The sequence below is a fragment of the Colias croceus genome, chromosome 21 (assembly GCF_905220415.1).
Source record: "Colias croceus chromosome 21, ilColCroc2.1".
Lineage (NCBI taxonomy): Eukaryota > Metazoa > Arthropoda > Insecta > Lepidoptera > Pieridae > Colias > Colias croceus.
The window spans coordinates 916,359-940,153 of NC_059557.1; the positions used below are offsets into that span (position 1 = coordinate 916,359).

At 33.5% G+C, this 23,795-nt stretch overlaps 1 protein-coding gene across 2 annotated transcripts in view; it reads right to left on the minus strand.

The window, feature by feature from the left end:
* Positions 1-23,795, minus strand: part of LOC123701518 — a 172,795-nt gene that overhangs the window by 1,581 nt on the left and 147,419 nt on the right. For both annotated transcript variants that reach the window (XM_045649023.1, XM_045649024.1), the window contains one exon: positions 395-1,847. In XM_045649023.1, coding sequence (XP_045504979.1) covers positions 395-1,832 — 1,438 coding nt within the window. In that variant the 5' untranslated portion in view covers positions 1,833-1,847. The remainder of the gene's footprint in view (positions 1-394; positions 1,848-23,795) is intronic.

The following is a 23,795-nucleotide window of genomic DNA, read 5'->3' on the forward strand; positions in this document are numbered from 1 at the left end:
AGTAAATAAGAAAGGGATTAGGTAATATTTGAAAGTCGTCACATTATATAATAGTTAACAACGGTATTGGGTATACATAAAAATCTATCTAACACGATACATCTACTAACTATGAAACGTTAAAATCGTTGTGAGTACGTATATGATAAACTACACATTTGGAGATATTACCCAATTTATGACAGCATGATCAAATTCCAAACTTATTATTCCCATCAATTTTAAATGTCACAGCTATCCACACAAAATACATTCGTAATTGAATATTTTGTTTTACGGGGCGAAAATTGTTATCAGCCATTAAGGGAATAATTTTGCGTGCAATTGTATCCGGACAAATTGGAAATTTTGATTCATGACAGCTGTAACTATGTGCTAAATTAATAAAACTTACCGAAAACTGAATCGTTGTCAAGCAGGGTTTTATTCAGCTCAGACATTTCCGTGCCGCCACTGGTGATTGATGGTGGAACGTCGTATCGTCGCGGCGGCTTCGTCACAGGATTCACAGCCGTAATCAGGCTCTTTTCCATTTCTGGGATCACTGACCCTTCAATAAGTGCCTCTCCGTTCGAATTATCTGCTTTCTTCTTGTCCGAAGACCGTCTTCGACAGCAGCAGTAACACAGTATAACAAGGATAATCAGCAAGATGGCTGCTGCACATGATACTCCGATTAGAACTGGTAGCATGTTGCTATCCATTCCTGTAGGTGGTACTATTCCAGGAGCAGTGTGCGTAACAAATAAAGTAACATTTCTTTCTTCAACTCCGCCTGAGTTCTTAGCTACACATAAGTACATTCCATTATCCGTACTGCCCGCATCTATTATTGTTAAATTCAACCATCTACTGTTCTCAGTATTGCTCTGCGTTAATACATACTTAATCTCCCCTTGGTATCTATATGTTCCGTCTATTATTTGTGCGTTAAGGACCCAATTCACTTCAGGGAGAGGATTGCCGTTGACTTGACACGATAACGTGATGTTATTATCAGCTGATCGTATCGTACTCTTGACTGAAGGGTACACAATGCTCGGCCGGCAAGCAAAATCACTGGAATCTAACTCCTTCCACAGCTTACCGTTCAATTTAGCTGGTTCGACGCACGATATCGGGGAAGTGTAAAGCTTTTTGCTCATCAGCCAATTTCTGAAGGGCTGCAGATAACAATCACACCGCCAAGGGTTATCGTGCACATCTAAATTGGACAAGGAAGTCAACGATTTTAGCGCGTCTTCTTTTAGGTGCTCGAGCTTGTTTCCATCGAGCCTAAGTATATTAAGTTTCGGTACGTTCATGAATGTTTTGACACCGATCTGTACTATACGGTTATTGCTAAGATCGACTTTTTGTAAGAACGGAAGGTTGCTAAATAGACCATCCTCGAGCTTTTCGAGTTTATTATTATTGAGGAGTATCCATCTAATTTTCGAGGTTTCTCTGAACGTTTCCGCGTGTAACGTTTTCAGGTCGTTTTTCGATAAATCCAGTTCGATCATGATAGCGAGACCGCTGAGGCCATTCCTTTGGATGGTTAATAATTTGCAGTCTCGAAGGATGAGTTTCTTTAGATTAATTAATCTGACATCTTCGAAGGCGTGTCGTGAGATTTCGTACAGTTCGTTGCCGGTGAGATCGAGGATTTGAATTTCCGTGCTCAATGTTTTGGGTATTTCGTGAAAGTTAGCTTGTGAACAGTCGGCCTGCTTGTTGCCGCTCGCCCAAACACATTTGCATTCCTGTGGGCAGTTAGCCGTGAAGTCTGCAGCGACAGTTGTTAGCGCCAGGCTTACAACTAATAGTTTGTGTAGTGTTCGCGCCGCCATTTTAGTTTTCGGAATCTGTAACAAGAGAAAAGTTACTGGTTAGGACTTTATGCAAAATTAAAAGAGACATGTTTTTAGGGGCTGAAAATTATTTCCTACAATGAAAAACTGATAAATTAGATACACTTTTATACACGCATGCATTTATAAACTGAATCATTGCAACGCCTTCAGGAAACATTACCCTCGTTTGGGGCAGTCGCGTAATAAAGTTCAACACTTCATTACAAGGATCGGAATCACATGCCAGCAAATAGCCCGGCCACATATAGCCGAGACACTTAAGGAGCGTGTTTTCGGAAGCATTATAAAGCCAATAAAACGTTGGATCTGAAAATAGAGTCGGCAAAACACGAACGGGAGTTGAGATGTAGAGCGTGTTCACACTGTATACTGTATGGTTTAAAATTATAATGCGTAGTTTTTTTTTATTTAACTATTATACAGTTGCAAAAACACACATAAATTATTAATCAACATGTATTTAAAAATCTCATGAAACATCTATCATATCATCTATCTAACGTCTATAGACGCGAAAGTGAATCTTAAATAATTGCATGTTCAATCCTTAAAAAAATTATAACGTCTTATGTACATATTTTCTTAAAGTGATCGCAGACTAGCGAATTATTTCATTCTGAATAAAAATAGAAATAAGGGTTGATCTAATAAATACAGTTTTTAATCTGAATCTGAATTTGAATGTGATCACGTCTTTCATTCATAACTAGTGACTTTCATTCATTACTTCAAACTAAAGTGTGTAACCAGCTTTACAACTCAAAGAAAATCCACATCACAAGAGTATTAACAGATGTAATACGAACATTCATAAACAGAGATGTTAACTTTTTATTCCCAGTTCTATAGACTGTTTATTTTTTTAGTTTTAAAACTTTATGAGCCATAACTTTTAACAACTGACATTTTTATTTAGTGATTCGTTGAAAAGCTCTCTTGGAGATTAGTGATTCGTTGAAAAGCTCTTAATAAATTAGATTCTCCATACGGCTGAGATTAATAATGGCCTGTTATTTAATTTTATGGTGGTATATGTCAAGTGAGAATGTTGGTATTTGCAGTGTACGAATAATTATTGTTGGTGTGTTGCTAGGTTTAAATATAATTTGAAATGTATGTACGCGCTTACAGGAGGAAGAAGGTGCTGATATGAACTATTTGTATATTTTCTATATTATATTTTTTAGTAAATGCATAAGCAATTATTATTTAATTTAATATTTTAGTAAATGCATAATATTACCTTTATATTAGGTTACGACGACAGCAGTTGATAATGTAGTAAAACAAAACATAAAATAAACTATCTTAAAGCTACGTCCCACAGGGGTCAGAATAATATATTAAAAATCTTTTAAAATAAAATATGAGCAAAAATATAAGACCACATAAATTACGACGTTAATCTCAAAAACCTACATGATAGAACGATTAGTGCATCGATTTAATCTCTTTATTATAATGTGATTCCGAGACCTAAGAAGAAAAATGTATTACAAAAGTTAATGAATAATCTTTATCCTATAGAATATAGAGTAAATAGGTACTAGCTTTCCGCCCGCGGCTTCGCCCGCTTTGTCTAAAACCTAATAAATTACATATTAAAATTTTCCTCTTGAATCACTCTATCTATTAAAAAAAGTGCATCAAAATATGTTGCTAATTTTGTTTAAAAAAGTGCATCAAAATATGTTGCTAATTTTGTAGATTTAAGCATACAAAGGGACATGGGGACAGAGAAAACGACTTTGTTTTATACTATGTAGTAATAGTTGATAGTAGTAGTAATAGTCTATGTATATACCTTTATCCTATAGACAGCACGTACGCGGGAATTTCATTAATTTAGAAATTATTTCATTATATAGAAGTTGTTTGTTATAATACAGACCCGTCAGTCCCGGTACAGAGGCTTTTAAATAATCCCCATTTACAAATTAATTAAGGTAAAGAAATGTAAGGGTCGGGTCACATTTGAAGAAGTTGTGTGGTCATGACTCATGATTGAGCACACTTGAAATTAAATAGTAAGTTAGAATTTTCATTTAAATTGATATTTGACTTGAAATAAAAATTAATTTATCGAGTACCTACTTAAAATTACTACCGCTTCTCCAATTTGTAATATAGAGAATTTATTTTAAAATATGAATTTGAATAGGTATAAAACTTTTCTCTTCATCAAAATTTTTCATTGAAAGTCTATATCTGGGATGTTTGATGTAGAATAAGTAGTTTCTTATACAAGTCATGTGTATTCGTAACTTATGGTAATATTTATCCAGCTTACTTTCCGAATTCTGATTAGATACTGTTATTACTATATAAGAGAGCGTTTCTGTATCTCATTTTTTTTTCAGTGTACAAAAACCATCAAAACAGGTATAGTAAGCACGTCGTGAAACATTTTTAGACAATAATTAGTCTAAATATCAGTCCCGCCCACGCTTCGCTTCGTATTCTCGGAAAGAAAACTAAACCAATACAATAAGACCTTCTTTTCTATGGAAAAATGAACGTACCGGAGGTCACGGGCAATTAATTTTTAAGCCGTTCTTTCATAATATTGAGCTGACACGGAAACTATGTAATGCCTAATGAAATGAATTTTATTAAAATTTTCCAACATTCGAATTCTTAGAAGTAATAAAAATAAAAAAAATCATAGGTCGTAAAATTGATTTCAACTAGGTTTTCTGAAGAGTGAATGCTCCGGCTTTGTTTTTTTTTTCTAAATATGTATGTGACAATTGACAAACAATATAAAGGACATTTAAAAAGAAATAATCTGGTAAATGAAAAGTTAAAAAAATTATACCTAGTCCAACAAAATTTATATTCAATATTTCTATGAAAATTCCTGATTAAAATGATTTTATACTCTAACACTTTTGAACATTTAAATCGCTATATCAAACAAATAACAAGTACCATTTTCAAACCATGATTCCTAGATAATTTAGGATGCTCGTTTCGTCATTTTAGCTTTCCTCTGTATTTCCGAGCTTCTGTGTGCAAGTGAGTGATAGGTGTTGTGTCGCTGAAAACTTTAATTAAATCCCGACCAGGTGTGAATTTAGCTCACCTAGTGCACAAATATAATGCTATCATTAATCTGCATCTAGTAGAATCAAGTAGAATTTATTGCTAGATGTTGGCATCACTCGCTTATACAATTAGTGTGTTCTTTCCTAAGATCCATTATTATGCAGTAACTTGTAATACACTTCTTTTTCACAGAAAATATTCAAGGAACCATTTTTAACATAATATAATAGAGTGTACCTACTAGAGACTAGCTATGGGTATAAGGAAAATTGTGTCACCCAATTGTGTGTAGGTAATTCACATTCATCACATAGTAAATGATAAGAGTGGAGATACAAGCAAATCAGCCATTTCTGATCTAAATATTTCGTATAGGATTATATTTAGTGACAGTTACCGAACTGATTTTACAGAGGGTAAGGTACCTTCCATAAGCTACATGATCCGATTGGAGTTTAACCCTAAAAACCTTAATAATAAAGTGTGTTTGTTTATTTATCTTTCATTCGCGACGTAATAGTGCGATTTTATGATATGATTTTTGTTTCCGTGAAAGTTAGAAGGCTAGATATACTTCTTACTATTTCATTATACTTTTTACCTCAAACATCTCATCTCCATTAGAATTTTCTTTGCCTACACGAGCGAAACGCTAGTACCTTAAGTAATATCTAGTTCACACCATATAATTCTGTTCATGAGCGTCTCTCGCAATTTAGTATTAAGATAAATGTCTCAGAACCTGTCAGGGTTAAGCCTTGAGCATCGGTCGTAAGCCTCGTTAGGCCCGCTACGCACTGTGATAATTACAAGCATTCGCGCGGCAAGTAATTCGCGCTCCGTGTGATCTGAGACTTATAATTGTGAGTCGAATGGTGTGAGGTATAGGCGATAGCGTTTCTTGTAGAGTACTGTATGAGCGATAACAAGTTTGGGAGAAATAATGCTATATATTATTTTTAAATATCGATGATAGTAAAGTAAAACGTACATGTCTAAAATGAAAGTAATGGAAGTATGTAAGGACTATGGATATAAAATAATGTTATTTTGTTGCTACAACATAAACATTTTCTCATTGCGCTATTCTAGTAATTTCTGTTTATAGCTTATCTTATTTTGAATTTTTGTAAGTTTCTACTGGCTTTTAGACCTGGCTTTATACCCGGTACGAAGCTTGTATCGAACCTCAGCAGATTCTTTGCCAAACAAATTTCCAACCAAACGCAAACGCTCATAACATAAACCGCGTATCACACAATGAAATACCATATAAACTTATCTCTTTCGCGTGTGTAATGTCGTAATTTGGAGTCGCGATATTGACGAAGGGAGACGCAGGGGAAGGGAAAAGGGAGACGGTGGAGGAGGGAGACCTTATGAGGGTAAGGCGCTATTGACAGACTAATTCTGTTTGTGCCTGCTTGGAAAAAATGTTTCGGCTAGATTGTGAGATTTCGTATTTAATTATTTTTGTTAAAATATTATATTATTATAGAAAGTAAGACATAAAGTTGCCTACAAACTTTGAATGAAATATTTTTTTACTCAATTACTATGACTACATAGCTACATATTGCATAGACTGTACGTTAAAGGATGTTTTAAATTTAATAGATACATACTTATGTATTAGTAACTTATTTATGTAGGTAGGCAGCAGTTTATTAACTTCCTGTTTAATTATTAATATAATGCATAATGAGATGAACAAATGTTACTTGCCATTTCTGTTAAAGGAAAGTCTATATATTAGGTATTTTTATATTATATTAGGTACTTTACCTACACCCTTTCTCAAAACTATAACCCAAAACCAATAGTAATAAATAACGAAATGGACAAATTGTCAATTTTAATCAACAGTCCGTCTCAAGCGTCAACACGACCCATTGGTAGTAAATATTAACAAAGGCCACACAAACATACGTGACAAACATGCTTATATCAGAGCATGCTTATATACATAGATATTACATTTTCACACAAATTCAATTAAAGTGATATTATCTAGGTATACTTAATATTATAAAGCAGAAGAGTTTGTTTGTTTAAACGCGCTAATTTCAGGAACTACTGGTCCGATTTGAACAATTATTTCGATGTTAGATAGCCCATTTATCGAGGAAGGCTACATACGCTAATCATCACGCTAAGACCAACAGGAGCGGAGCAACGCGGGTACAACCGCGGGGCACAGCTAGTCTAGAATAAGTGCATTGACTAATCATCGTATACTACCAGTTTATAGTGTAGATATAAAAAGTATGTTACTGAGTAACATAAAGGGTTGTGTTAAATTTATGTATTTTGTCCGTCTGTTTTCTTGTACGTATAAGAAATATCTATTTTACCATTCACATGTCTTGTAGAAAAAAACTTCGGCGAGCTCACGGTATAATGAGTAACATGGGTTATTTGTCATTTGGAATATGAATTAGGGTCGCGTTACATTCATATAACCGTCATATTTCATAATTTTCATATTTGTAGCCTAATTTTTGCTCTACAATAAATAATTTATTTATTCTATAAGTACGAATGTTTTGGATAAATTTCCATAAAACTCTTGCTCAAAATATTATTTTTAACCATATAAAGTGTAAATATTTTTTATTTTTAACCTTTATATAACGTAATCATTATTATAGGGATAGGTATATACTTATCCCTATAATAATGATGTGACCGCCTCCTTGGTACAATGGTTGACGCGTGAGCGTAGAACCGAGGGGTCCTGGGTTCGATTCCCGGTGGAGACGAAGAAAAAAAAAATGTCTCGGTCTGGTAGGACACAGAAGGCTGATCACCTTCTTGTCCCTAAAAGAAAATCGATCAGTGAAACAGATGTATGCATAATGCATCTGCCCCTTACCCCACTACGGGGACATGGGACATCACTTATAATAATGATGTAATAGTAATGATTTATATAAATAGCAAGATAGAAATATATGTAGGAGAATATTTCGTACGCTTTTTTAAACATAAAAATGTGAATTCTTCCTAACTAAAAGCCTTCACAATATCCTATAAGTACATACTTAATTTTTTAAATAACTAAAAAATACCTTCAACCATATTAATACCTTTATTCCATTCCACTAGATAAATATATATTTCCAATACAAATGCAGTTTCCATACTTCATTAGTTCTGGGCGCAAATCATCTGTTGGATGCACCCTCTTTTGTTGAAGTCGGTCTTTCACAAGACTAGTGTCCTATTTACGTGGGCACTAATTAACTACTGATACTTTAATTATTTACATAATATGCTATCATATTGTATAATTAGCTAGAATACCCTTATTATGCTGTATAATTAGATATTGAGATTCAACGTATAGAAAAGATAGGAAAATAATTCTGAGTATTTGATTTTGTATAGTGACTCTTTTTTTTTTTAAGTGGGGAAATCTTGCATAGATACCCACAGCTTCCGGGGAAAGGGCCGTGGGTTATGTCGGATTCCTACCGACCAAAACCCCACTGTATTCCGTCAAGCCGCATCAACGACGGGGCCACGGGTATATGTAGAATTCGTCCGTGACGTATAGTGACTCTTACTATTCAGTAAATAATATTGATCATATTATAAGGTTATATTAATTACTATTTAGCTTCTTTTTATAGCAATACGATGCTATTCACCAACAATAAAAAATATCCTACCAAACTATTACGCCAAAAATATACCATCTAACATCACAGGCATGCCGTATCATAATTCATACGTGACGTATAGCTGCAATAAAAGGGAAAACATCGAGGAAATATCTCGAATATTATAAGTGGCCCCTTGATGGGACCGTCCGTGTGGGCCAAGATACCTACACGTATTATTTATCAACATATTGACCAAACTGACCGTTCGGCTGATCCATTTAAGGTGACAAATGTTGATAATTCCGAGAAATAGTGTAGCGAAAATTGAAATATTTGTGCGATAAAAAGTAGTTTTGGTATTCATGTCATGAGGATATAAAAACGGTTAAGGGTGGACGTAAAATAGTCATAACTTTGTGGTCAAACCGTCATAGAAGTACGAATTATGTCGTTATTGAGGTAGTTAAAGAATGAAACCGCGTAAAAGATAGGAATAATAACAACGAATTTCTTTTTGCTTTGAGTAATGCCTATAAATATATATTATGTACTATTAAGATTGTAGGTATATATTGCTTCCTATTGATTGTGTATCAAAATATGCTATTGCTTTGCTATTTGGGTCGCGTTAGAGTATATATTCTATGTTGATTCTATGCCATTGCTGGCGTTTAGTTTTTACTTGTCTAACGCTGGTTGCAGAGCTTGACCGACCATCAGTGCGTACGTCAGTCGCGCTTGTCATATGTATGGAAATTCATAACCGTTCATAGGTAGACCGACCATACGCACGAGTATTGTCATGCGCATTAGTGTCATATTCATACACATTGTTGATGCGTATCGTCAGGACCGACGGTACGCACTGACGGTCGGTCAAGCTCTGCAACCAGCCTGGTATTATTGTATACTCTGTAGTTTATGATAAATAAATGTCAGTTTGTATTGGAATACAAGCTACCGTTGTTGTTTTATTTTACTTCCATACATTTAAAGAAACCATCGAGACGTCTAATTCAAACAAAACTCTTGAAGACTAGATAATTCCATCTCAACGTAGTTTTACAGATGCAATAGACAGACAAGTAAACAAATTATATAACTTCATTGTTCTAGTATCTATAAACAATTAATATAAATAAAACATGGATCTCTATAGTATCGTAATTAGAGATGAACCGCAAGGCCGACAGTGGTCGACACACCACAAGTGTTTTCTAGCACTGTTATTAATTTATTTGAGTAAATACTACATTGTAATATTGTTTCGTGTAATAATAGAAAATATACAAATGTTTACTTAATAATATAACATCTATTTCGGCCTAAAAATCCTAAAATCTCATAAAAATATGAAAAATTTTCATCTCTACTAATATTATAAAGCTGAAGAGTTTGTTTGTTTGAACGCGTTTATCTCAGGAACTACTGGTCCGATTTGAAAAACTCTTTCGCTGTTAGATAGCCCATTCATCGAGGAAGGCTATAGGCTATATTATATCATAACGCTAAGACCAATAGGAGCGGAGCAATCCGGGTAAAACCGCGAGGCACAGCTAGTAACTAAATAAAACTAATACATCATCTGAAACCCTATACCTACTTTCAGATGGAATACAAAATTATATAATTAAATGACATCATCTTCTCCTCTGGTATATTATAGTATAAAAATATGCGGGTACAAAAAATAGCATTTATAATTAGCAACTATACTATAGCAGAGATTTCGCTTCCAGTCTACAAAACACCATTTTCTTTTGATGATAATAATATAAAAAAGTCTTATTTCAAAATCTACATACTCCAAATTTCAAATCAATAATTTTAAAGGAATCCACTCTATTCCCCTTCATGATGCAATTCCTGCAATCAATTCACACAAACAATAATTCCAATTACGTTTATTAAGGTCATACTCGGTTGCTTCAGAGAAAGTACATTTGTTAATGGACGCTAAACACCGCTACGGGCTGCGTTTTTATTGATAATGTTTGTGTTTTTCATTGCTTGCCAATCAAAGCGTAGTGCGCTATAATTTTTTAAGTGTTTGCTTGTATATTGTATGTCTAATTGCTTGGTTTTTCAAAATATGATGAGGAATCGATTTTATTGCTGTGATAAACGAATAATAATTGTGTTTGTTTTTATAAAGTACCTCTACAAATTAAAATGAAATCTAAAGTAGGTACATTAAGGCACTTCAGAAAAGAATCAAGGTCACAGTACAATTCAAAATAAATAAGTTTGTATTTCTGTATTATAATTAAATATTTAGACTTCAGGCAGTGAAAAAAATACTAAAGTAATTATTTAATTTACTTTATATTAAAATTGAAATAATTAATTTGGGTCTTTGTACACTGCTTTAACAGATCCCGCCCCCCTAGACAAGTGTCTTTCTATTAGCGTAACGTTTGATAGAATAGATTATGAATGTATGAGATTGACGTAAGCTGTCGATACATTTATCTACAGCTTATGTCAATCTCATACATTCTTGCCCCCCTAGACAAGTGGCTTTCTATTAGTGTATGAGATTGACATAAGCTGTCGATACATTTATCTACAGCTTACGTCAATCTCATACATTCATAATCTATTCTATCAAACGTTACGCTAAACGAAAGCCACTTGTCTAACCCCCCAGTTGTGAATAAATAATTATATATGATCAAACGAACTTCAGAGTGAAGTTCGATCATTATTATATGAATCGCTTCATTCGAAGATATTATTTACTATGTAGTCCCCTTTTTCAATGCTAGCAACCACGCACGCCTTTAGATTTTTTTTTTTTTTTTAATTGAGGGTATTACGACCTGACAAGTATTTGCTTGCTTTGTACGATATTCATTATTTTTAGAGCCTATTATCTTACAAAACTTTGGGTTAGGGTGTGGTGGGTGTTAATATCTTCGAATGAAGCGATTCATATAATAATGATCGAACTTCACTCTGAAGTTCGTTTGATCATATATTATATTTCATCGCTTCATTCTTCAGATATTATTTACTATGTAGATGTTAAGAGATAAAAGTTTTGTAAGAACCATTTTGGGTGCAAGTTTAGAATAAAACGTAAATATTATTAATTTTGTTTTATAAATTAACAAAAATATAATTAAATACTATTTCTGTAAAATCGATTATGCAAATTCGTTCGCATTAATTACATTAAGTTTATAGAACCTTGCAAAGGTTTTGGTATGTTTTGTCCAACCAGCAGTTTTACGTATATTATTATCAACGCATATACACCACTAGCACAGGCATCAGAAGTTGAAGCGTGTCTTGTGCTATGTGAACTAAATATTGAAATGTTGACACCACTTTCCGATAACACATTTTTGATCCAATGACTGATTGTTTGAGTTGTGGCGGGTTTATTAGGTTTTTTAAAGGTTAGTATTAATCTATTGTCCTCCTCATTCCTCAAATGTTTGTGACATAGGTACCTAGATGTAATCAGACAGTACAGTAGTGGGCAAATACTTATATTTTGTTTGAAATATGGAAGTATAAGAAGAGATTGATCTCTACCTGGAGTCGAAGTTTTTACGAGGTCTGTAATGAAAATTTTAGCTCCACTGTCTGAGAAGTAAATATTATTAATATTTATAAGAGATAACGTCTGCACGCGCTGTGTTGTACACAGCGCTAATAAAATTACTAATTTTCCAATTGTTCCAAATTTACGTTTCTATTAGGAAACCAGCTTGAGATATGACTCAAAACTAATTGTGGGTCACAAGAATAATTGTATTTAGGCATTTATCTGACCCGATATTATTTCCTAATATTATAAATAGGCAGACGTGCGAGTTCAAAGTACCATACGAAGCCCCTTTGTTAAACTCTTCTGTTAAAAATGATATTATGACAGCCGCTACTGTACTCTCAAAATTGGAAATATTCCAATTTAGACAAAACTGCCACCATAAATGATATGTTACGTTATAAAGCGATGCCAACATTAGTTCTATAGCTTCCGATGGGGTGTTTCTTCATAGAGAGGCTTCACGGAGAGCCTCGCTGCAGCCAGCGTAAGGTATGAGTGCAGTGGGCGCGACAGGTGACTAGGATGAGAATGCGTTAGATTCGTATCTGTTTTCAAATATGTATATTATGTTTGATGATACTCTCTGACGAGAGGCTGCGAAGGCCACCACGGAAAAACTTGTATCCCACACGCTTCATCATTAACTGTTTTTTGTAAATATCTCAAAATAAAAGTAAATGGGGAAATGCGTAAAAATTTATATTATTCTAATTTATGGTGAATGCGTCGACACATGACGCAGCAGGGTCGGTATGCCACGACACTTACTTTCTGCATTTAGCATTAGTACCTTATGCTCTTCCAAATTCTTTAATATGTTTCATTGCATAAACTCCATTCGATATCAGGATTTATTCTTTTTGGCTCTGTGTCAGTGTCGACATTTATCTTTATTATTAATATGACGCGAACCACCATGTTTCGATGCTCGCATCATTTCCACAGTTGCTTTGTTAGTTTGTTAAGGTGGGGAAAACAGCAGTTTTGTTATCAATTCGTAATAATATTGCACAATTAGAATAGGTATTTGCGAATGTTTTTAAAATTAAAAAGGCAGCTCTAGATAATTTATGAGATAGATTTTTTCACATTCTTTCCATGAACCATGCACTCGTTTATTATTGCAAAAGACACCTCAACCTGTCCTTGAGGCATTTGAGAAATTCTCTAATGTAAATTTTGGAGATTTCATAAAATTTGTTTTATTTAAGTTGTGACCACCAATTTAATTCACCCAGAATATAACTTGATAAATGAACTTTGGAATCATTATTATTATTATTTTGATTTAAAAATAAATATTTTTGACGTTCTAATATCTTAGTTTATAGCCACCCGTATTTAATAGCAGGACAAGCAGCAGCTTGGTAGCAACCAAGACACCTATTAGGTGTGAAAATTCTCGGGTTGTACAAGTAGGTAATTTTATTAACTAAATAAACTAATATGTTAATACGTTTATCATCAGGCAAAGAAAGTTAGGTTACATGAATCATATATAAACCCAAGGAATTTAAATTTTTGACTTGGAATCCGTGAAGTTTTTTCAATATTGATTACAAAGCCTAGACAAGACAATAGTTTTATTGTCTCGTTTAGATTATTTAGGCATTCTGTATAATTTTTACCTGTACATAAAATTTCGTCGAGTTAAATGACAGACTTAAAACCGGCTTAAGAATGCTATAACTTCCTTCATTAATTTAGTAAACACTCTTAGCACAATAGAAAAGACCTTTAAACTCTTATAAGTTACACTATTACCTTTGTTATTTATAAAATGAAAACGGAAAAAATTGCGAAATACCGGCTCAATTGGCATTAAAAGGTAAGCTTCTTTAAGGTCTATTGTAGCCCATGAAACCATTTTCGGGGATAAGTTTCGATGCCGTCCTATGATCTTCGATTTTAAAGTGATATTTTGATATAAATTTATTAAGATTAAGTATGAATTTTTTACCGCCGTTTGATTTATGTGCTAAGAATATATTTGAGATATATTTGCCCTTTACTGGGTTACAAACATGAATACCTCCCAAGTCTATAAGGTTATTTATTGCCACAGACATGTCAGCTTTCTCTTGCCCCGACCAAAATTGAGTACGCACTGAATTTTGAAAAACTTCATTAGAAAATGGTAAATCCACACCGTTTTTTAACTCATTTAAGAACGGTTGTATTATTAATTTTGCGTCAACAATTGTAAAATAACGTAATTCTTTATTGTTATTTTGGTGCACAATATTAGCTCGAGCTGATCATCTTTGGCTACGAAGAGGGTGGTATATATGTATGTTCCTCTTGTAACCTCCTCGCTCCCCCCCCCTGTTTGACTGAAAACGAGAAGGTGTCTGCCAGTTTCCCTGGAAACTACTGCGAGATGTGTGTGCTGCGTGAGCATGTGAACTAGAAGGTTTTGGTGTGGAGGATGTTATCTTTATTTGTTGACCCTGCTTTATAACCTTCGAAGCTTTTATTTTATTAGTAGATAAAATGTCTCCAAACAATGCATTATTAGTTATACCTATCAGAATGATCGACAACTTACAAAAAAGTTTGTCGATGATGTAGGTCCGAGAATATGCGACATATACACTTATAAACTTATTGGCCTCCATCTTATTTTTGTTACTACGCAAGTTTAAGCCCCTATTAACGCCTGTTATAACGGCCCCCAATTGTTGCTGTGAATTCGCCATTTTCTTATCCCAGAATTTACCGGATTCAGGAGTAGCAGCCTGAATCTCCGGATTTTATGTAAGAGCCTGGAGGAATACGCAATTTTCGGGAATCTAACAAGTTTTTAGAAAACTTTATCTTGATTCCTTTATCAACCCTTTCTTAAGGCTCGGCAACCATATTTTGGCGAGACTTTTGTGAATTTTTTCACCATATTCTGGAATCACATCATTAGCTTCACCCAATGCTGCTAAGATATCAGGTTCTAAGTCGACAGGCTCCGATTGAGGGGCCGTGGTAACAACCGTTGCTGGTTCATTTGCTTGAAGCGCAGCTGGATCAGTCGTATTGTTCATAATTCCCGGCAAAGAATTTGTCGGTGGATCAGTTACTAGGATATCTGGATCCAGTAACAAAAAGTTTTGTTATCGAGGGTACTTATAAAATTATGATTTAGGATTATTTTATTTTTTACATTAGTTGATATTCAACTAACAAACCATCGTACTATTATCTCGAATAGCCTCCTGGTAAGCTGGTTATAATTATTAAATAAGTAATAATAATATACCAATAAAGATTTATAATTTTCCAATAAGAATACCATTGTGATATCATCGCGGATATCCTCCCGGCTTTTATTTTTATTTTTTATTCTATTAAAAATTTTCGATTTTAACCTTCGTGATGCTATCTCGAACATCCTCCCGGTATAAATATGTATATATATATACATTAATGATATTTAAGTATGTAGTATGTACTCGAAAGTAAAAAATTACTTAACCTTTGTGATGCCATCGCGGACATCCTCCCGGCATAAATTAAGTAATATTTAGATATTATTTCACTTCTAGAAATCGTGAGCTATTAAATTACCTTTGTGATGCTATCTCGAACATCCTCCCGGTATAAATATGTATATCAATACATTAATGATACTTAAGTATGTACTCTAAAGTAAAAAATTACATAACCTTTGTGATGCCATCGCGGACATCCTCCCGGTATAAATATGTATATCAATACATTAATGATACTTAAGTATGTACTCTAAAGTAAAAAATTACATAACCTTTGTGATGCCATCGCGGACATCCTCCCGGTATAAATATGTATATCAATACATTAATGATACTTAAGTATGTACTCTAAAGTAAAAAATTACATAACCTTTGTGATGCCATCGCGGACATCCTCCCGGCATAAGTTGAGTAATATATAAATATTATTTCACTTCTAGAAATCATGAGCTATCAAATTACCTTCGTGATGCCATCTCGGACAACCTCCAGGTATAAACGAAAAATATTTGAATATTTTTCAACGCTTCAATTTCGTAAGTTACAAGAAACTTTCATTTGTCGTATTACAGATCGAAACGAAAACACTTAAAAACTCCAAAGTACTTGCTTGTGTCGTCTTCGGATTCCGAAGATGATATTATAGGTTTTATGCGACGATGTTTTTTCTTCAACTTCCTAATCTTCATACGATAATAATTAATTTTCTCCTTTGAATTTCTCTCCAACATGACGAAACTTGCACTTATTTAAGACGTCCGTACGTTGCGGCGCACGAAAAAGGAATGAATATCGTACAAAGCAAGCAAATACTTGTCAGGTCGTAATACCCTCAATTAAAAAAAAAAAAAAAATCTAAAGGCGTGCGTGGTTGCTAGCATTGAAAAAGGGGACTACATAGTAAATAATATCTGAAGAATGAAGCGATGAAATATAATAGTATAATAAAGCCTTTTGGTAATATAATAAAACAATTAACTAAGTATATTGAAATATTACCTATATCCGCTGACCGCGTTCGCGTGCGAGTCCATCCATACATATTAATTGATTTTAATTGTCTGTTCGTAATAACCCTTATTGTATTGTATTTTCTTACTTATTTCATACTAGCGGTCCGGCCCGGCTTCGCCCGTGGTACATATTTCGCAATAAAAAGTAGCCTATGTCCTTTCTCGAGTATCAAAATATCTCCATACCAAATGTCATGCAAATTGGTTCAGTAGTTACGGCGTGATTGAGTAACAGACAGGCAGAGAGAGTTACTTTCGCATTTATAATATTAGTATGGATAACACATTATCTACACAATATGTATCTATAAATACAAATTCATTATTATTATTTTTAAGCTGAAAAAAAGTAAATTGTTGCCTAGTTCTGTGTGTCAGTTTTCAGTTTAACACGCTTAAACGGCTGAACCTATTCCAATCCAATTTTGCAAGACATAGACAGCTTACAATTTTATAATAATAATTCACTTAGTCCTTAAATAATAAACTAGAAATATGTAAGTCAAGGTTATAAACGACTTTTAAACTGCTAGTAACGCCACGTGCAAACGTATAACACAAAATGATAATATAATTATTCTTGTAAAAACTTTTAGTTTTATTGAATAGTAAAAATTGTTAATAACGAGAGGCTCATTTATAAAGCTAAATTAAATTAAATTAAATGTATTTAAAGATAATGGGATAATCCCAAATTTATTACAAGCTTTCGATAAATACAAGCTATTTAGAATAATTATTTAGCTTTAAAACATATATTATTTATTTTATGTTTTGTCAGAAACATTCGGTAATTAAATATTTTTCTTTCATACTTAATTTCGTCACACAAGTAAATATATATTTTTTTTATACAAATAATATGACAATATTACGGTGCTTTTTCATCAAACGAGCAAATGCTCATTCTAAATCTACCATACCAAATTATTTTAGTGTAAAGTTGTAAACAGGCGTAGAGCATTCTTTTAATTAGAATTCGAGTTATCGTTTCTACTACAAGTGATAACTGCGTTAAAAACAACCGACTTCAAACTTGCACTTGCAAAATTTACAAATACCTACAGACAAAAATGCTCATAAAACAAAAACTACTGGGCCTATCCGAATAAAATTTTTATGGGACCAATTCGACACCATCCCGCATCGAACAAAAAAAGAATCACGTAAATCGGTTCAGAAACTTCGGAGTAATCGGTGTACATACATAAAAAAAAAAATATATACTGGCCGAATTGATAACCTCCTCCTTTTTTTTGAAGTCGGTTAAAAAGATCACGAAATAATGCTCTTACTCTAGCTCTAGATCTATGTTCGTTTGATGTAAATCCATACTAATATTATAAATGCGAAAGTAACTCTGTCTGTCTGTCTGTTACTCAATCACGCTTAAACTACTGAACCAATTTGCATGAAATTTGGTATGGAGATATTTTGATACCCGAGAAAGGACATAGGCTACTTTTTATTGCGAAATATGTACCACGGGCGAAGCCGGGGCGGACCGCTAGTGCACAAATTATGCACCCATCACAATCCGTTCATCATTTCCTTATCTTCAAGCATACATAATAAATATCAACCCTCATTTAATCCACATTAATATTAAATATTATTTTCATAACATACCACTAACAAACAATGGCATACATATATTAAATTTAAACAGACGGGATTCGAACCCACAACCCTCATAACGCTTAAATGTCATAATTATTTAATTATTCATTCAAACTTAGACGAAGAGATGAATATGTTTTTCAGCGATTTTCCTGGAATTATAAATCCGTATTATTTTATAAATTCGAAAGTTTGTCTGTTTGTAACACTTAACAAAGTCACAGCACCGATTTCGAAGAAATTTCCAAAATTGATGTCAAAAATCAACACCTCTACGACCCATCCCCTAGATGAACATTTTTCCAATTATTATTATTTCCGTTAAATACACTACTCAACAAGTGATAACTGCGTTAAAAACAACCGACTTCAAACTTGCACTTGCAAAATTTACAAATACCTACAGACAAAAATGCTCATAAAATAAAAACTACTGGGCCTATCCGAATAAAATTTTTATTGGACCAATTCGACACCATCCCGCATCGAACAAAAAAAGAATCACGTAAATCGGTTCAGAAACCTCGGAGTAATCGGTGTACATACATAAAAAAAAAAAAAAAAATATACCGGCCGAATTGATAACCTCCTCCTTTTTTTTGAAGTCGGTTAACAACAATCCACAATGTATCGTTCGTTCCTGAGCTACAATGGTACAAACAAACAGTTAAAAACATTGTACCACACATAACGCACACATTAAATGAAATGTTTGTTTTGTTTGTCCGTTAGTAGATCGGAAACGGCTAATTAACCTAATGTTAGTACATTACCGTGTCGGAAAGTGACTAATTACTGTGTTTTTGACCTCGAATGCTGAATTAGACCAATTTAGACACTATATGTAATTACACCTAGCTTTACGCGTATATAGGCGAGTTAGACTTTAGGTACTTACTACCTAATAAAAATATTACCTAGTATAATGCTAGAGAATATAAGAAATCGATTAATACAAAAATGTTGAGCACTCGTGTCAGAAGTGAAACTTCCTTTGCAAGATTCAAAGATACCAAAATCGTCGCCATGACGTGACGATATTGCTATGACGCGGCCTTAAAATTTTACTCTCAACTCGCCTAAAGGAGTTTCACATCAAAAAATATTTAACGTAAACAATGAGCTGTATAAGCCTCACGTACGCGGGGGCAATATTGCAACAATTTCGGTTGGACGGCCATCGGAGCAATTTTTCTGTTCTCTTAATTGGCCCCAGCTTGCCTATACACATTACAATTAAGAGTGCAACAAAAAAATTGCCTCTGCAGCAGGTAGGTGAGTAGCCGGTATAAGAATTGATTTCATTAATAAGGTTTAGGTTTTTTTACTAATATTAAAGGAGCGTTTAATCTCCTGAACTATTTACGATACAAAGACCCAATAAAAACACAAAAAAACACAACAAACAAGATTATCATTCTTGAAGGTCGGTAAAACTCATTGTAACAACCAGACAGTCGCACATGATTGCGTATTGTTTGTTAATTTCGATATTTGTCCGCCACCCCTGGAGATTTCCGGTCACATGTACCGGGATATTAATATAAGGCTCAGCGCACACACGTGTACGTTTAGTGTAGGCTGAGCCGTATGTGTGTTCAAGTGTGGGTGTAGCCTTGTTATGGTTACATTTTCTGTTGCTATGCCAGTTTTCAGTAAGAGGTCTTGCAAATATTCCATATACTTACATTATATCTCATGAAAATAATGTTCAATTATTATTATGTAAGTATCTAATACAGTAGTATTATGTAAGTATCTAGTACAGTTTTACTCGCTTCACCTGTATATCAAGTAGCCATTCCTTTAGGCTCGATTTTGACCCACTTTAAACGGACAGATTTATTTCAAACTTTGTACATTTATCAAGGATCGGTGGCAATACTATAATTTCATAAGTTTAGGCGTGTTTTGGAGGTTTTTAAACTATATTCATTATTTATTTTTGTCTCTCCATGTAATCTATACTTATAATATTATAAAGCTGAAGAGTATGTTTGTACACGTTAATCTCAGGAACTAGTGGTCCGATTTGAAAAATTCGTGTTAGATAGCCCATTTATCGAGGAAGGCTATAGGCTATATACCATCACGCTATGACCAACAAAAGTGGAGCCACGGGGGTGAAACCGCGGGGAGTAGCTAGTATAGTGATATAAGATATTAATATTACATATAGTTGGCTATTACCTACACCTTTTTCTTAATAATGGAAAGTTAAGAAAAGAAGTATAATTTCGAACCTAGTTCACATCTTACAAAAATACTATATTAAATTTATCTTTTATATGAAAATTATATTCTTAGAAAGTCGAGAAAACCTACTTTTTCCAAGACAATGTACCTTTTAAATAGCCTGTAGTACGTACAAATAGCTATAGGTACATATTATGTAATATGAAATTCCTTCGCATCGCAACACAGAGTCATGAATTTTAACGTTTAATGCTACGATCTCGTCTGATATTGTAAAATAAAATTCCATTGAATGTAGAATTGAATTTTGTTTATTGAAAACTATACGAATGTGATTTATCAACACAAAATGGAAATGTTAACGTTATTTGTAAAATCGTAAACTTTAAAGTTTTATGGGATGAAGTTATTGTATAAAAATTAAATTAATAGGTGCACTGATAAATAATTAATCTAGATAAACGATAATCAATACGTTTTTAAATAAAGTTTAGCTTTGTTTATATTACATGATTTATAATGAAACCCGTTTTCCTTGGTCACGGCTACCACCCGTTCGACCGATTTCGATAATTCTTTTGTTATTCCTTGAAGTGCGAAGATGTTTCTTATGTAGAGAAAACGGAAATATGTACCACGGGCGAAGCCGGGGTGGACCGCTAGTATTACATAATTTATAACATGCTTTAATCCTGCACCTAAGCTTTTTATGTTAGGATATTTTGTATCGCTTATCTTGAAGCGACACTTTAGGTCGTTAGCTATCGTGTGTTAAAATAAACTGTTAATAGGATTTAGTCAAGAATCTAGACTAAATCTGAGTTTTTAGTTTTTATGCACTTTCTCTTAAAACATGAAAGCATTCATAGGAAAGGTAATATTAATTTCAATATGTTTGTAAGAATTACTAGTTTTGGTATTAGCAATTGGTATTCATGTATTAATCTACACTAATATTATAAAGCTAAAGGGTTTGTCTGTTTGTTTTTTGAACGCGCTAATCTCAGGAACTACTGGGCGGATTTGAAAAATTCTTTCGGAAGATATATCATCACGCTTAGACCAACACAGCTAGTTTAATATATCAAGGAAAGACTACATTGTGTAAGGTGAAATACTGAAAATCCATATGTTTTAAGGAACAAAGCGACGGCCAGAAGCTAGCTAGTTATGCACACATAATATTATGTAAACTTGTAATTGTACACACAGTAATTTAACCAAGCCGTTTATCTCAGGTAATAATTAAACACAATGCTCTTAGCATCAGAGTGGGACGGTCCCCGGGGACACATGCATAGTTAAATGTCCTTCATAGGGCCAAGGGACATACGTGTGATACATATTACACAATAACGTAAACACGCAAGTAATATTATTATGATCATTTGTTAGAAATTTTTAATTTGTTCACGAGGCGGGATTCGAACTCGCGCCTTTCTGTAATAATAAGGAAGAATTTCAAACTAAAAGATTTACAAACGTAAAACTGTTAGTTTGATTGAAGAAATTATTGAAAAATTATTTTCTAAAAAGACTATTTAACTAATAATAGAAATAGATATATTATCATCACGAATTTAATATTATTTGATGCAGAATTAACCAAACGGAATCTTTACAAGTGATAACTGCGTTAAAAACAACCGACTTCAAACTTGCACTTGCAAAATTTACAAATACCTACAGACAAAAATGCTTATAAAATAAAAACTACTGGGCCTATTCGAATAAAATTTTTATGGCACAATTCGACACCATCCCGCATCGAACAAAAAAAAGAATCACGTAAATCGGTTCAGAAACCTCGGAGTAATCGGTGTACATACATAAAAAAAAAAAAAAAAAAAATATACCGGCCGAATTGATAACCTCCTCCTTTTTTTTGAAGTCGGTTAATTATTGCAAATATCAATACAAATTGGGCTCAATCATAAGCAAAATATAGCAGGTAAATATAACAAAGGTAAGGTAGCTATTGCCCGCAGCTTCACCTGCGTTGTCAAAGTGAATTTAAAAGTAGCTTATATTCCTCTCGATATATGGAATATCGCCATACACAAAAATGATATTATTATAACATCGTGTAATGTAAACGAAATACAAACTCTAGCATATCTAATCTTATATAATATATATATAAATCTCGTGTCACAATGTTTGTCCTCAATGGACTCCTAAACCACTCAACCGATTATAGGGAATATGCATAAAATTTTAAATGTCCTAAAATATTTTTTTCTCGAATACTTATTATCGTAATATTATAATGAAAAGGATTTTTTTTTATTTACTTATTATTTAAACCCCTAAAATAATATTCAAAAAGTGCAAAATAAGAGAGCGAAATTCAAACTTCCAAAACGCGCCACCACAGGTCGAACGAAATGTGACGTCATCTGATACGACATTGTATTCATCACTCCATAGTAAACACTAAGGTAAACACCCACTGGACGTGTCATGTGACGTCACGCAAAGCGCGCGCACAATGGCGGCGTTTGAACTGCTTAAATTTTTTAAAAGTTTTGAATTTCATTTTTAAAAATATCTAGAGAATTTTGAAGCCCATTAATATTTTTTTCTACGTTATAAAATAGTAAACTATTAATTTAAGACAAAAAAGAAAAACATGAATATTCCCCATTCGCACACAATGTGCAGTTCGATCCAACTTGAGAGATAGTATAGTTTAAAGCACAAAGCGGGCGAAGCCGCGGGCGGAAAGCTAGTATACATATAATAATACACCGCAGTTAAACTTCTCGGAAACGGCTTGATCGATTCTCGTGAAATTTTGTAGGTATATTGGGTAACTCAGAATCGAACATGTATTTTTCATACCCCTAATTGATAGGAGTAAGGTAACATTTGCCGGAAGAGCTAGTAAAAAAAATATCATGTAAGATGTTCCAAAACAGAAATATTTAATGTAAGTACTACCAGTTCACAAAGCGTTATGGTCACTTTAAATACCCACATTGCAATGTTATGGCTTATCACAAACCACTCAGGTATTGTGAGTCACAAGGACCACATAGTTCACTGTGGTCCTGTGTTCTGTCATGTTATACGACCACAACGCATTGTGGAAATGAAGCAAGCCATGATGTGCATAACTACTATTGATTGCTGCTAAAATTAGGAATTACTGCGTGATGAATACTGCACGCCGCACGAGGTATGTGTTGTTTAATATACAACGGATTGAAATTACTGACCAGATGTTTAATTTTATTATAATTAACAACGGCAATCCTAACATCAATCTAGGCAAAAATTCAAATCTTTCAACTACAAAATTTTGTATAACTACACAGACATCAGTCATCAGTCTAACTATAGAGCAGATTCCACCAGCAACTTCTGACGTAGGCACAATATCTCTCAAGTATACTATCGCATTCTCT